At 41.4% G+C, this 13,892-nt stretch overlaps 1 protein-coding gene across 1 annotated transcript in view; it reads right to left on the bottom strand.

Moving 5' to 3' along the window:
• The window catches only part of RNF150 (ring finger protein 150), a 109,971-nt gene that overhangs the window by 13,887 nt on the left and 82,192 nt on the right, over positions 1–13,892 (bottom strand). Inside the window, exon 6 of the mRNA XM_027885693.1 lies at positions 9,177–9,387. Within this exon, the coding sequence (XP_027741494.1) occupies positions 9,177–9,387 (211 nt within the window). The remainder of the gene's footprint in view (positions 1–9,176; positions 9,388–13,892) is intronic.

Genomic DNA, 13,892 nt, shown 5'->3' with positions numbered 1-13,892 from the left:
TTCTGGCATCAAAAAATCCCCTTCAAGCCACAGCTTTTATCAGGGACTCTTGATGGAATGCTCATGAGAACATGAGAAAGGCCAAAGCCAAGACATCCATTTTCAGAGTTTCTTCTCAAAGCAGTGGATGGGAAAGGTCAACTTTAGTTTCAACAAACTGCCACTGGAATTTTACTAGAAAATATGTTCATTAGGTCACTTGGCCACCACCACTACCATCAAGACCTCTCTAACATTCTACAAAGTGAAACAAACTGGAAGAGAATAATTTCAAAACACTGTTTCTCTGCATTAAAGCATTCTCTCTCTGTTTCAATCTTTTTGACTGAACACATACTCCTGTTCCACCTTCTTTTGAGTTCTGAGCATTCACACTCCTTGGAGAGGCAGAGCAAAGAGTTATTACCCTGTGTAGTGATATACCTGGAAAAATAAAAGTAACAAAAGCTCTGTAAAAACCTGGAAACTATCAATCTGACTTCAAAAACATAAATGCCTTTGCACTATTCATTATTATTTTCCTTGGGAACACTACTGTAAAGTTAGAGTCAAAACTCTGTGACATTAAATTTGGGTTTAACCTCTTTTGCCTTTTCTTTTTTATTCAAGTTCTTCACTTTTTATTCCTCTAATTGAGAAGCAGTAGTTTCCAGAAGGCTCCCAGGCAATTTCAGAACAATAGTTAGACCTCAGGAGCTTTTAGAAACAAAAAAGATTAAATTGTTGTATTATATGTCTAGTCTGGAAAGAGGGCTTTTAGAAGCTGAATATAAATATATAGTAAATTTTCAGTTTTAACAAGGGAAGTAGACTTGCATTTTTCAGTCAAAATCAAGCAAAAACTGAAGGATTAATTAAAAAAAAAGGCGAGACAGAAGGAATTAATTACTGCAAACAAATGTAATTGTTTCTGCCCTGTGGAATATGCAGCTGTTATAATAGTTTAACAAGGCCCTTTTGAGGGTCAAAACTAAAAACATAACCTTTCCATCACAGCTTTTCCTCAGAACTGCTTCCTTTGAAGTGTACTTTTAGGCTGCAGGTTACTCTGCAGCTGGGAGCACATTACATCTCCCAGAGCAGGCTGGCAGACGGTCATTCTTTTAAAATTTCCTTCTGTGAGACTATTTTGGTCTCCGCAGACTGACAGCTATTCATGCGCAGAAAGACAATTTGCTGGTGCCACTGCCTTTTCAAAAAGCAATTACAGGAAAGCAATAAAGTGTAGCAACACCTCAGTTGAGTTCAATATCCCATGCACATGGGGGCAACAATCAGAAGTCAGGTTTGTCACGCATACGTGCGACACACCGCATTGGGTGGCTGTCTCCCAAAGAAGCGCCGGCAGCTGGAAACATCTCGTTATTTAATTACCTGCGCAAGGAACTGGCACATTTTAAACCTCCTTTGTGTGATCCCCTCCACCCCTCCCCACTGAGATGCTACGATTTAATAAAGCTATTTCAGTTAAGTGCTTTCCATATTCAGACTTTGCCAGTGGCATCTTTGTTCTACACATTTTCTATACACTTTTGCTGTAGGAGTATGTTTTTTCATTGTCTCACAGGATCTAGAGAGTGGCAAATAGAGCATAAATTCGCAGAGATCTCCACGTAAGTTGTTTTGAACATTTTGTGTATTATTGTATGGTTTAATTATTGCATATGTTCTATTGCATATGTTCTTGCCTACTCTCTGAGTGGCTCAGATACGTTAACATGAGTTACAATGAAAAGAACAGTCAAATGTACTGGCCCTTGAAAAAGACAGTCACAATATAAGGCTAATTTTGGTGAATGTTCATTAATGCAACTCTGATGCTACTGTGCACTGTGCTGAGTACAGTCTTAGTTTATTCCTCGGTATATCAGCCTTGTCACTGGAGTGGCAAAGATGGCATCTAGCTGGGCAAGAATATATCCACATGGGTTCTATTTTCAGCATCCCTAAATGTGAGGGCTTACGTACCTCTCCTGGCTCTGAGGCAGGAGAAAATCCTCTAACACTCATGCCAGTAGTTGGATATTTCCTCTCAGATATTGGGCTTGACCTGTTACCTACTTCTCTTCTGATCATTCATGTTTCCTATAAACACTCATAAGCCACTTTCTCCATCTGGCCTATCAGTTTCAACAGTCTCAGGCCCTATCTTCACTTAAAATTGCCCACATCCAGATCAACAAGAAGTGCGGTTACTAAAGATTTAGTGAGAACTCTCACTTCTAGGTGAAGTGACCTGGTTACTGTGGCAACTCTAAAGGATTCCTGAAGTGCCCTAATTTCTGCAGGAGTTGGAGGTAAGTAATGAAAGAAAGAGCAGGACTTGCCTAGTGTTTTATGAGCAAATACCACTTATTTTTTCGAGGCTGAAATCGTAGAGTGTTAGAGACCATATGTGAAAGCTTGAGCTGTTGCCCCGACAAGAATCTGGAGAAAACATTCCCCCCCGCCTCCCCCTTTCACTTAAACTCTTCTAAATGCAACTCTTTTGTGCCTTTTGAGAAATCAGAACTGCTGGTTACAACACAACAACTACAGGTGTAAGCATGCATGTGATCCTTTAAATGCTTGGGAGAAGCCAGACAGCTTCCTTGTGTAGATGATCCTCTTGCACATTCACAGGCTCAAAGCCTAGATGAATCAGGAGAAAAACATTACATACCAATGCCTGAAAACATTGTATCAGCAGAGCTCTTGCCTGACTTCTTTCATTTGAGTTCCCTTCAAAATGGTTCATGACACTGCGGAGCACTAAGGCAAATGCACACTCCATTATGAGGGAAGGCACCCAGAGCAAAACACATGCAAGCAGAATCAGGAGAGACTGCTGCAGAAATGACACTACTTTCTCAGTACCTCCTGTACCTCAGCCTCTTGTTTTTATTCACCCATAGGCACAGCTGCCTTTTCACCGTCTGTCTTTTCCCACTGAATTTACGAGATCTGTTTGCTTTGCTATAATCTGCTCTTACCTGTGAGGTTTTTCAAAGTGGGCCCATCTCTGTATGTCCTGACTGGTTCAGATGAGCCTGACCCTGGTAGGGTCTCTGGGCTCTGTGCAGTACAGGTGAGCATCGCTTTTACATTGCATATCTGTCTGAAATTCCGGTACCAACCAGCAGCACTAACCCTGGAATCCTCCCTTTCCTCTGCCTACCTGGCTACAGAACCATTGCTCTGTCTTACTTTGTAATTCTTATTTTCAGGTGCTGATCCAAGCTGGGTCCTTGTGTCTCCCATTTGGTTTTGTTCCTGAATTGGTAAGAAAAAGATTCAGAATCACAGCACCACACTGTATTTTAAACAGCACTTCCTGGTGATTTCAGTGGAGAATTTTGTGTAAAAACTGATGAGAACAGAAACTGCACAGACATCAAGATATGTGAGAATGAGTCCTAAATAATTAAGCCAATTGTATGCAAGACACTAAATATCTCTTGTGAGGCAAGGCTTTCATTGTCAAGCATAAATCAAAGAGATCAGTTACTATTGTTGTCTGGTGTCTCTGCAGTTCAGATTTGTATTTTACTCTACATTGTCTATTTTGCTTTAAAAGCTTTCTTGTTCAATGTTTTATCCAGCTGTCTACTTAACACAGTGAAATATAAAAAAAGACAAGCTATTTTATCACTGGTCCCAGTCCTCTCTTTTCCTGTCCTCCACATTTCTTTCCTCCTGTTGTACTGGCACAACAACTCCAAATGAAAAAAAAAAAACAAACCACACTAGGAAGAAATTGGTTGGCTTCTGGATTGGGTTCCCAAGGTAGCTGCACAACACAGAAGCAATATGGAGGCAAGAACTTGTAATCTGGGACAGAGGGAGGCAAGTTAGGGACAAATTTAGATCTAGAGACAGACTTACAAATGGAGCTGAACTAATAGTTTCATCCCTGCTCTGTACACACTGTCAATATATACAGGAGATGTGAAACAGAAAACAAACAAAACAAATTTAAATTTAAATTTGCTCCTTGTGTCACAGCATTTTGTACATCCTCTTTTGCAATTTGCTGTGCAGAAACACTGTCTGCATTTCACATCTTAACATATGGAAAGGAGGAGCAGTTTTATAACAGGAAAACTTCACTGTCCATTCAGAGTCTGGCAGGAGTCTCGTAGGTGTATGTAATAATCCAGAGCACATTTTTAGTGCCAGTTATGTTTCACTTGGTGACTCTTTCAAAGCACCAATGCTATGTTGGCATCAGTCTTAGTCTCAAAACAAATCTTGGAGCTCAGCTCGTTGGAACTTTCAGTCCATGACAACAGTTCAGTGCGACATCCTCACAAGCTTTTAATAGAGCCACCAGGAGTTATGTCACATGCCAGGCACATGGGACCCAATCTGCTCAGTCTTTAACTAGGTCCCATCAGTGTTCTCCCTCTGGGACCATGTAAGAACTTGCTAATGCAAGTGTTAATAACTTTCTGCATTAACTACTGTCTAGGGAGTTTTTCCACCTTTTCCTCCCCCTTTACATTCCGCCCAAGAAACCCACTATTAATAGCAAGGAGGAACAGTCAAGTGGTTACAAGACAACAGCGGATCAGGTTCTTATCATGCACTTTTATCCACTTCCAAAGGCTGATTATTCTTCAAAAAGACATTTTAGACATACACAGATCAAAATAATTACTTGAAAAGTTATATTAATAGATTTAATGAAGTGCTATCAAAGAGATTTGAAAGGGTCCTAACAGTCACGATGAGCTGTACGTTGGCAGGGTTTTATGGAAAGAACAAAATGAGAGGCAGAAAAGGAACTGCTGGTATTCTCTAGACTGCCCACACTGCCACACAGTCCACCAAGCTCTGTTGACTTAGCAGGTGATATGACACCTCGGGGGAGAGCTTGTGGTGTTTCATACTAAAAGTCCCGCCCCTGCTTGCAGTTAAATTATTTATGGATCTTCCTCTAGCTACAGAGATTGTGCTAGTGGGATTTCTGATGAGACATTCCACTGAACAGAATATAAAAGCTTGTCTAAACTGAAAAACTAGATTTATGAAGAGAGGGCAAAGACTTGGGCAGTGCACATTATTTTCTGCAGAAATTAGCAAGTGCTCGAGGAAGATAAATAACCAATGGATGCTATAAAATATGAAAAAAATCAATAGCTACTTTTCACCTGCAAGGGTCACCACACAACCTTTAGAGTATCTATACGCTACTTGCCCAGAAAACTACATTTTTGAACCATATCATTCAATCCCAGCTGAGCCTGACCCAAAGAATATTGCAATGCCCTCCTCAAATCCCAAAGCTACCCTCCAAAGCTAGCTCAGAGCTTCTTCAAGTTCAGATCTTAGCCAAGTCCAGCTCACACCCACATCATACGTAGAGCAGGCAATTCCACCTGCACTGAAATTTCCAAAAATGTTAGCATTTTGCATAACTCAGTACGAAAAGCTAGGAACTGAGATTGCTATAATGCATCATTGTAGAAGAAGATCCTTAGGTATTTTCTTTCATACCCTTTGGAGAGCTGAAAAGTTACAGGGTCAAAGCAGTAAACTCAGCTGAGATGAACTCCTAGGTATTTCACACAATTTTTTCATCCTCCCTCCTTCCTTTTTCCTCCCCTCAACTCCAGTTTTTCACTTTGTCCATCAATACATTTTTAACAACCGATAACAGAACTTTACTGCAGGATGCTATCCCAGGATCCTACACAGAACCCCACCACAGAGAGCAAACAGTCACTAAGACTAAATACTAAACAGACTTTGGGCTATAGATATGCTCAAGGGACTTGATGAAGGCTTGGATCTTGGTAGAAGGCAGCTGGGAGAAACTGCTGGTCCATTTTGAAGTGCTACTAAACAGGAGATGCTTGGTTCAGCAAAGAACCTTAGGACTGGCCCCCAAATGAAGTCCCATCCAGATGCTCATGGTACAGTACATCTCCCAGAGTCCTATGGAAGACATTACCTATTCAGGAGCATAGGGAGCAAAAGGGAGGGAAAGAAGAGGAAACGTGTGCTGAGCATACACAGAGAAGTAAGAAGAAAAGCACTGGCTGAGCTCCAGAAATTAAAATCTGGCCCCACTGAAGTAAGCAGGAGCTTTGCCACCACAGAGATGGAATTTTACCCAAAGTGAACAGTATTCTGGAAACATCCTCCTTCCAGACACACACTGTGGGAGCTCTTCTGGCTCTGAGTAATCACTGGAAACACAGAAAGGGAAATTAAACCCAAACCAAGACAACAATACCAGAACGATTAATCAACAGACAAAAAGAATGCAACAACAATTAAGTGAAAAGTATTGCAGAAGTGGGTGGGAAGAAGAAGGCAACTCCTGGACCACTGAACTTTGTGAGGAATAAGGAAGGATGCAAGGATTTGAGGTGCTGGGTGCAGGATGCCACGTCAAGACCGCACTGGAGCCTTGGAGTCTGCACAGGTTCAATAACAAGAGGAAGAAAACCTTGCAGTGCAGATTCAGCCTCGGAGTAGGCTCCATCACTAATGCTATATAAAGAGGCCAGAACCTAGCAACTTCAGCAAAGATTCCTAGGAGCAACCAGCGTCATCGCTCACAAATTCCCAGGCAGTCTAGTTCACACAAAGGGCACGCTCAGCAAGCTCTGCAGTTGTGTAACTAACTGAGGATTCTGGAAATGAGAAATACAATGCCTGAATACAATAAACAGACACAGTGCCTATAAAGTCCCATCTATTATGACAGCTATGACCCAGTTATTTAGCCTACATTTGCCCTCTGATTTAGTTAGCATTTGGGTTCATACCACAACTATATATAAGGTCCCTTTCACTGGCTTAAGAGTTCAGGCTGCCCAAGATGCCAAGTTCTACCTTTCAGGGAGCCTGAACACCCCAAATTCACATGAGCTGACCGGAGAGACAAATTCCCATCACTGCTGGAACTCAGCCCCAAACTCCCAACCAAAGACCTCTTCTTTGCTGCAGCTCTGCTGCAAAAAGGGACCAAATGGCTGCTTCTGGGAACTGCTGCAAAATGCACCACTTTGGACGTGGAGGTGGCAGCAGGTAAAGTTGCACTGATGAATATTCAAGTATTGTATTTCCCTTTGAGATGACAAATCCAGATGAAGATTCATGTCTACATGTCAGTGATGAGTGAGTGCCAAGAGCTAACCAAGCATCAAATCAGAGTTCCCTGAGTGACTATGTGGCAACCACAGCATAGACAGGCACACAGCTGGGTTTGGGAGATCCCAAGGTGCTTTGAATTTTCCTCAGGACTCTTCTTTCCTCACAAAACAACTGGAAAAAGCCTGCTTTTAGCGGTGGGTCCCCAGCCACCTCTGTGACAGAAGGGAAAATAACCAGGGAGAAACCCTTTTCATAGTCCTTCCCCAGACATGGCAAATCTCTTCATGTGATGGAGATCTGACACTCCATAGTTTGCTGCCTGTGTGCCAGGACAGACCTTGGACAACACTGGCCTTGGTGAGAGTTCCTTGTCCATGGCCTCTGTTGTCAGCCCTCAGGATTGTCCAGTCTTAGGGTTTCTTGCCTGATGTTATTAAAGGTAAATGGGAAAATGGAGGGTAAAGGGGAAAACTGACAGCAACAAGGCAAAATAAAGCATCTCTGCAGGCCCTGCAGTACTCTGCTGGCTCAGAGCAAGTTTTTCACCCAGTTATCTAACTTAGCTAGCAACTTGGAAAATGAATTAAAAATGTGTTTGTTCCTTCTGCAGACTCTGGAAAGAAACCTGGAGGGAAAAGAGTGTCTGGAGAGTTACTGAGCTCTGGTGCTCCTTGGCAGCCTCAACACCATTGTTACTCATGGTGAGAAACCAGCAGAGCTGCTTCTCAGTCTGACAAGATCGTGGGATGAAAAGCATGGAATGCCCATCATGCTGAGCTTTGAACCAGGCTGCTGGCTTTTCCCAGCATGTGTCATGCAGCTGTGTGTGTAAAGGGCACACCACGGCCCTCCTTCCCAAACTTAATATCAGACCTTGTAAAGAACAGTGGGGCAAGGATCATTATCTGTGACAAGAACTACTTGCTTCAGGAGTGCTAAGAGGGCACAGCTGAGAACAGGGTCTCAGTCTTTATTACACTGTGGTACCATCTTTCCTTCATTGTTTAAATGAGCCTCAAATGCATTTAAAAAACAATCACTGGAAGGAACATCTTGTTCTGAACAGCTCTTGCCAGGACTCATGGAGATTTGAGAAAGCTGAATGCCACCAGCTGACAGGTTGGCCATGGAAGATGGCTGGGCTTTCTACTCACCCCTTGCTGGATTCAGTACTTAGACCATAAAAGGGCCAAACCAGAACCTAATTCACAAAAGTGAATTTAAAAATCTACTTCTGGGTCACCTGTGTCTAAGGTCACAAGTCCAGCATTTGCACAAGTTATTTTCTCTGCCATGACACTGGCTGCAATATGAAGGAAAATGTGATTATCAAGTCTTTCCACAGAGTAAGGAGACTAATGTAAAGTCATTTAATCTTAGTTCCGTCATCTGTCTCCTACCTTTTACACATCATATTACCACTTGTCTTCTTTTTCATGCCCAGGCCCAAAGCAGTACCTAGAAATGGTTGAAAATGTATAATTTTTTCCAGAATCTACACTAACTCCATACACAAACCTATATTTTGTTACATCCTTCTACCTCCCTTCAAGAATATCTGATGATTTTCTATACTAGTCTTGACAATACACCAAATGGTATCAAACAGATAGGTATTTTCTACCGATCTGCTATTTTACCTAAAAATGAGAAGTTAAAGACTGGTACAATCCTCACTTGAAACAGCTGACAACATTCCTTTTAAACCGTCAGAAGTAGATTTTCAACAGAGAACATAATTTTTAGGAACAGAGAGACATGCAGATATTTTGAGAACTACCCGTTCAAATGGTGCCCCTTTACACAAATGAAAACTGAACAGACTGAAAACATATAAAATTAACTTTTTTTTTTTTAAAACAAATAGGCAGTGTTATTTCACTGTGCTCAGGTTTTCAAGTACAGGAACTCTGACCATCAATCCACTACAGCAGAACACACGATATTTAAATTTACTTACCCTGTAGATTCCCCGCTGGGCTTAAAGTACGGGCCACTGCTCCAGCAAAATGCCCTCAAGAGATCAGTTTGTTATTGGGGTTTCTAAACATTTATTTTCAGTGCAAATTCTGCCAGAAATTGGAACTTACTGCTTGTTGTGAAGTTACTCTCCCCAGCCTGGGGAAAGGAGTCTACGTCTTGGATGACTTGTAGCACTCCCACAGTCCGTGCTGGGGGATCCAGGGCTACAGAGCTCTCGTTCACTGTTATGTCACTGGCTCCTGTTATCTGGTTGGTTGGTGGTCCTCCTATGGATCCTTCCAAGTCTGGAGGTATATCATCCATGCAATCTGCATTTGGCTAATGGGAGGGAAGAAGAAAAAAAAAAAAAGAAAATCGAGCTTCTACCTGATAAAAGGATTGAATTTACTTGTTCTCACTTATTTTGAGCTTTTCACGTTATTTCAGTACTGAAAATGGCAACATATAATGAATAAACACACAGAGTTTGTCTGTTTTCACGTACTTTAAACAATCTGTTGGAAGAGAGACCCAAAGTATGCCACGTAAATATTATTAAACTGTGTCACCTACAACTGCTAAACATTCTTATTTATACTTTTAAAAGGGTTTGGAAGAGTGTACATTAAAAAAGTAACTCATTTATTGATATGATCTGCTCAGCAAAGGCAGATTGCTGAGTCAGATCACAAATGTCAACAGACAGCAGGAAGGGGAATGATTATCTTTTCCCGAAATATACATTTTATAGAGCCAATATCAGAGCTTCCTGGAATAAGAATCCAAGGGAGCTGCCTGTGGGTGCATCTATGTGTGGGCTGCAAAAATAAAACCTAAAGCTGTTTGTAAGACAAATTTCTAAACGTCAAAAGATCATTTCCCTTGCTAATACTGTATTTCCTACAAAATAAAATTTTGAGAAAAGAAACAGACAAGCAATAATGGGAATTTGAAGAGTATTATTTGATTCATGGTCTTTCTTGCTATGTGATTTAGTGAGACCAACGACAGGGGGACATAGCAAGACTTGAGCTCCAATACGCAGACACTTGGTTAAGTTAGGAAATGTAAAATTAAGTTGTTCCCATTTATCTTTATTCTTCAGGAATCTGGATGTGTCATGTAGGTTTCCTCTAACTTCAGTGGTTTGAGACAATTTTGCTGTGTGATTCATCCCATACCCCTAGGTATGAATTACCCCCTCTGCTTTCCCTCTGCTCAGCACTAAGCAGAGACAGGCCTTAAGCTGCTAGACTGGAAATCCAGCTTCCAGATGGCTAACGTCAAAGGAGATGTACTCTCTTCAGTGGATCTGATTTTTTTCTATGCTTAGTTCTCACATGCTAAGGCACTTCGGAAAATCTCACTACCTGCCTATCTCCCACAGAAGGCACCAAGAAACTAAGCAAAATATGATACACCAAAGGCTTAAAGAAAGGCTTAACTTGAAGCACAAGAGAAATCCCTTTGAATTCAAGCACAGAAGGTTACCACATGCTTACATGTTTTTCAGAAGGAGGAAATTCACGTTTTCCCTTTTTCACATACATTCCCTGTCTCATGGTTGCCACTTCATAAGTACTTTTTCACAAATATTCCTAATGAAAAAGGCAGGCAATTTAAAGAATCTTATATCCACAAAATGAAGTTTGCAATAAAAATTAGAATTGTTGTTGCCTGGCTCCAGTCTAATCCACAAGCAGCAAGAACTCCTCAGAATTGGGATAAAGGCACATTCAGCTGTACCAGGTTTTAATGAAACTCACCAAACCTGTACTTTTTAAAATGAAATCACTTATCTGCAGGACAGGGATCCAAAATTATCCCTTAGATGTAGCACTCTTAGCTATTATAAAAAAATGTTTTTGGAATTTCATTTTTAACTTAAATTTGCCTTTGGTGGCAGTGTGCCTTTAAAAAAAAAAAAAGGTCTGTTTTTCTTTTCTATTACATGAACAAGTATTTCATTTTTTTTCAGGGGATCAGTTGTTTGTCCTTTGCTCTGATGCCAGTTATTTTTTCAACAGGATTTTATAACAAACTTTTAAACCTTTAAAAAGAGGAGATTATAATTGAAAGCCAAATAAAACACTAAAGATGTAAAAATAGTCTTGCTTGATATAATTAATCCCTTTACTCCTGAATCATTTTGGTTGGAAAAAATGCCCCAAAGTAAGAAGCATGCTACAAAACTAATGATATGAAATACTGATTGAAACCCTCCCTCCCCCCACATTACGGTTTGGTGCCAGAGTGACCCAGATACATTTGCTAAGTTTAATTATATTGGTTTCACTCATTCCCTGCATGTGAGTGCTTTGGGAGCACAATTCCACTAAAGTCAAGGTTTTGTATTGACTTCTGAGGGCTTGGCTAAGGCTCTTAGTGAACAGCTTCAAGTCACACAATCTGCTGCCAAAAATGCAGCTGACTGCATATCCAGCAGATCTTTGCAGAAAAGAGGGAGAAGCAAAGGGAAACTATGATATGATCATCCCAATAGCAACGTAGGGCTATTTGAAGTGAAAGACACTTTCGCTGATAATCCATTTCAAATATTACAGCTGAAAGAGGTATAGTCTGATCTGGATTCACCAGCAAAGAGAGTGGAAAAGGGTAGACCAACCATTTGCTGATAAACAATTAATAATCTTTCAGAGCTGCAGAGTGCCACAGAGAAAAGTGAAGGTGTTTGGGTGCTCAGCTATCGCGAAAAGGAGTGCAGGCCTTTCAGTGTCTCACAGCTGCCTGGGGAATCTGGGTTTAGGGCAGATAATATTTGAAGTCTCTGTTACAAAGTAAATGGAGAGTTTAGATGTGAACTGAACTGAAACTTTGAGGCACTTGGATTTTAACCAATCCCTTCCTGGAAAATCCCAAGTCTTCCTGTGAAATGAAGCACAATATATCCACAGTCACACAAGCCAGGTCTTTAATAACAACCATAGGACAAACATGCAGCTGGCAGGAAAAAAAACACCATAGCCCTGCCTGTGGTAAAATTTCCTTATTCCTCTCATTGTAAAAGCTTGGAAAAGGACTTGGGCAAATCTGCACTCAAGTCTCCCATCAGAGACTGGTGACTGCCTAACACTGCTTTTCTGTGTGTGGAAATTTCACCTGAGGTGGCTCAGCAAGACTCAAGAATGTGGTTAGAGAGTGACATTTTGCTTTATCCACTCTATGGAAATGTCTGCCACTTCTCACCGGGAAGCCTTACAGCTTTACAAGTGCTTTGAGGGAACGTTTTTTTCCCACAGCAGCCTATAGATATGTGGCTAAGCAATGAGGACATCTGACACAAAGTTCCCATGGACAACAGCTCCTACTGAAAGTCACCTCGAGGGGTAAGGCTCTCCCTTCATGAACCTAACTGATAATCCATGCAGGTGGGAGCCAGTACACTTTCTCCAAAAGATGTAGGGGGCTCTTCTTCAGCTTGTTGTCTTAGAACAACCTAAGGAAATTTTTACAGAAATTCATACAATAAAATCCCCTAAACAAACTTTTCTAGTGGAACATTACCATACAAGTGTTTTATTTTTAGCATTAAGACAGACCAACATTAAGGCTGACTTGGAAAACTTAATTTGAACCAGTTGTTCATGTATGTTACAGCAGTGTCTTTAATTACATGCCCAGTACAATTATTTCCACAGAAACTCCAGGCAGAAAGCTCTCAGTGACAGGAGCCTTTCTGCTATGTGGTACAGAGAGAACAGGGAGCTGTGAGAAGAGAAATGATGGCTGAGGAAACTGAATGGCACTTCAATTATTCCTGGCAATTAGTTTCTATACCTGCCACTCCAGAGCTGTTCATATACAGTAAAGGCCAGTCATGTAAAACAAAACCTCCCCAGATGGCCTCTGGGCATGTTTTCCCTTCCCCTTGCTGTGCCCAGCCTCAGAAAGCCTGTGGACATGTTTAGCCTTCAGTGTCAGCTGTGAGAGCTGTATTCTGGATGCAAATTCTCACAGCACTAAACTTTCTGGAAGTCTCTAACATCTCATTGCAGGCCTCCAAAAACCAGTGGTCTGATTTGCCTTATATCCCCTGATTATGAAGCCTGATAAAGAGCACCTTAACGAAGTGCTTGGGCAAAAGTGTGAAGGGGCCAGTGTGAGTGCAGAAATGGTGTGGAAGCCACTGAACAATACAATGTGTATGGAGAGGAACTGTCCAAATCCCAAGTAACTAACTGCTCACTGGCAGGCCTGTGGACTGAGATGTGGAACTTGGAGAAAAAATTCTGTATTTAAGCCTAGGTGCTGAATGGTAGAGCTAGCCTTTATTCTGACCTTTCATCTCAAATACTGATTGAACAGTTGGATCATCTTTCAATATTCTAAAGACATGTTTAGCAGAAAAAGGAGCCGAGCTGTAATGACACGTTACCCCAACTACACAGCTCTACTTCACTTTTCCCATTGCATGTTTTTATTTTGGATTGTATGAGGTTGATTAACGTATCGGCCCACTTCAACTAAAACATATTTCATTGCTTGCTGTGGACCCTCTTCTGCAGCAACCTGCTTCCTAGTCTCCATGAAAACGAACTCCAGGGAAATGGCTGGATCAGCTCCCCCAGTACGTTCACGTGAGCTGTTTTACTTTATATAGCTCTTTCGTACAGGAACTGGCACGTCACCATCTCTGACTTGGGAGGGTATTTACAGCACCTGTTAATTCATCAACTGGTGGTGTTTCAGTATTGAACTTCACTGTCACGTAGCAAGCCTCGCACAGGGGGAGAGAGTGACTCACTCCTTCCTAGTGAAGCCCCTGAGCTCTGTGGTAGCTCCAGCTGGGAAACTGTACGGCAAACAGGACATGCACTATGTGA

This window comes from Empidonax traillii, unplaced genomic scaffold (genome assembly GCF_003031625.1).
Source record: "Empidonax traillii isolate 1590-97213 ecotype Southwest subspecies unplaced genomic scaffold, ASM303162v1 scaffold170:size2694500, whole genome shotgun sequence".
Lineage (NCBI taxonomy): Eukaryota > Metazoa > Chordata > Aves > Passeriformes > Tyrannidae > Empidonax > Empidonax traillii.
This window is presented reverse-complemented; position numbering and strand designations above follow the sequence as displayed.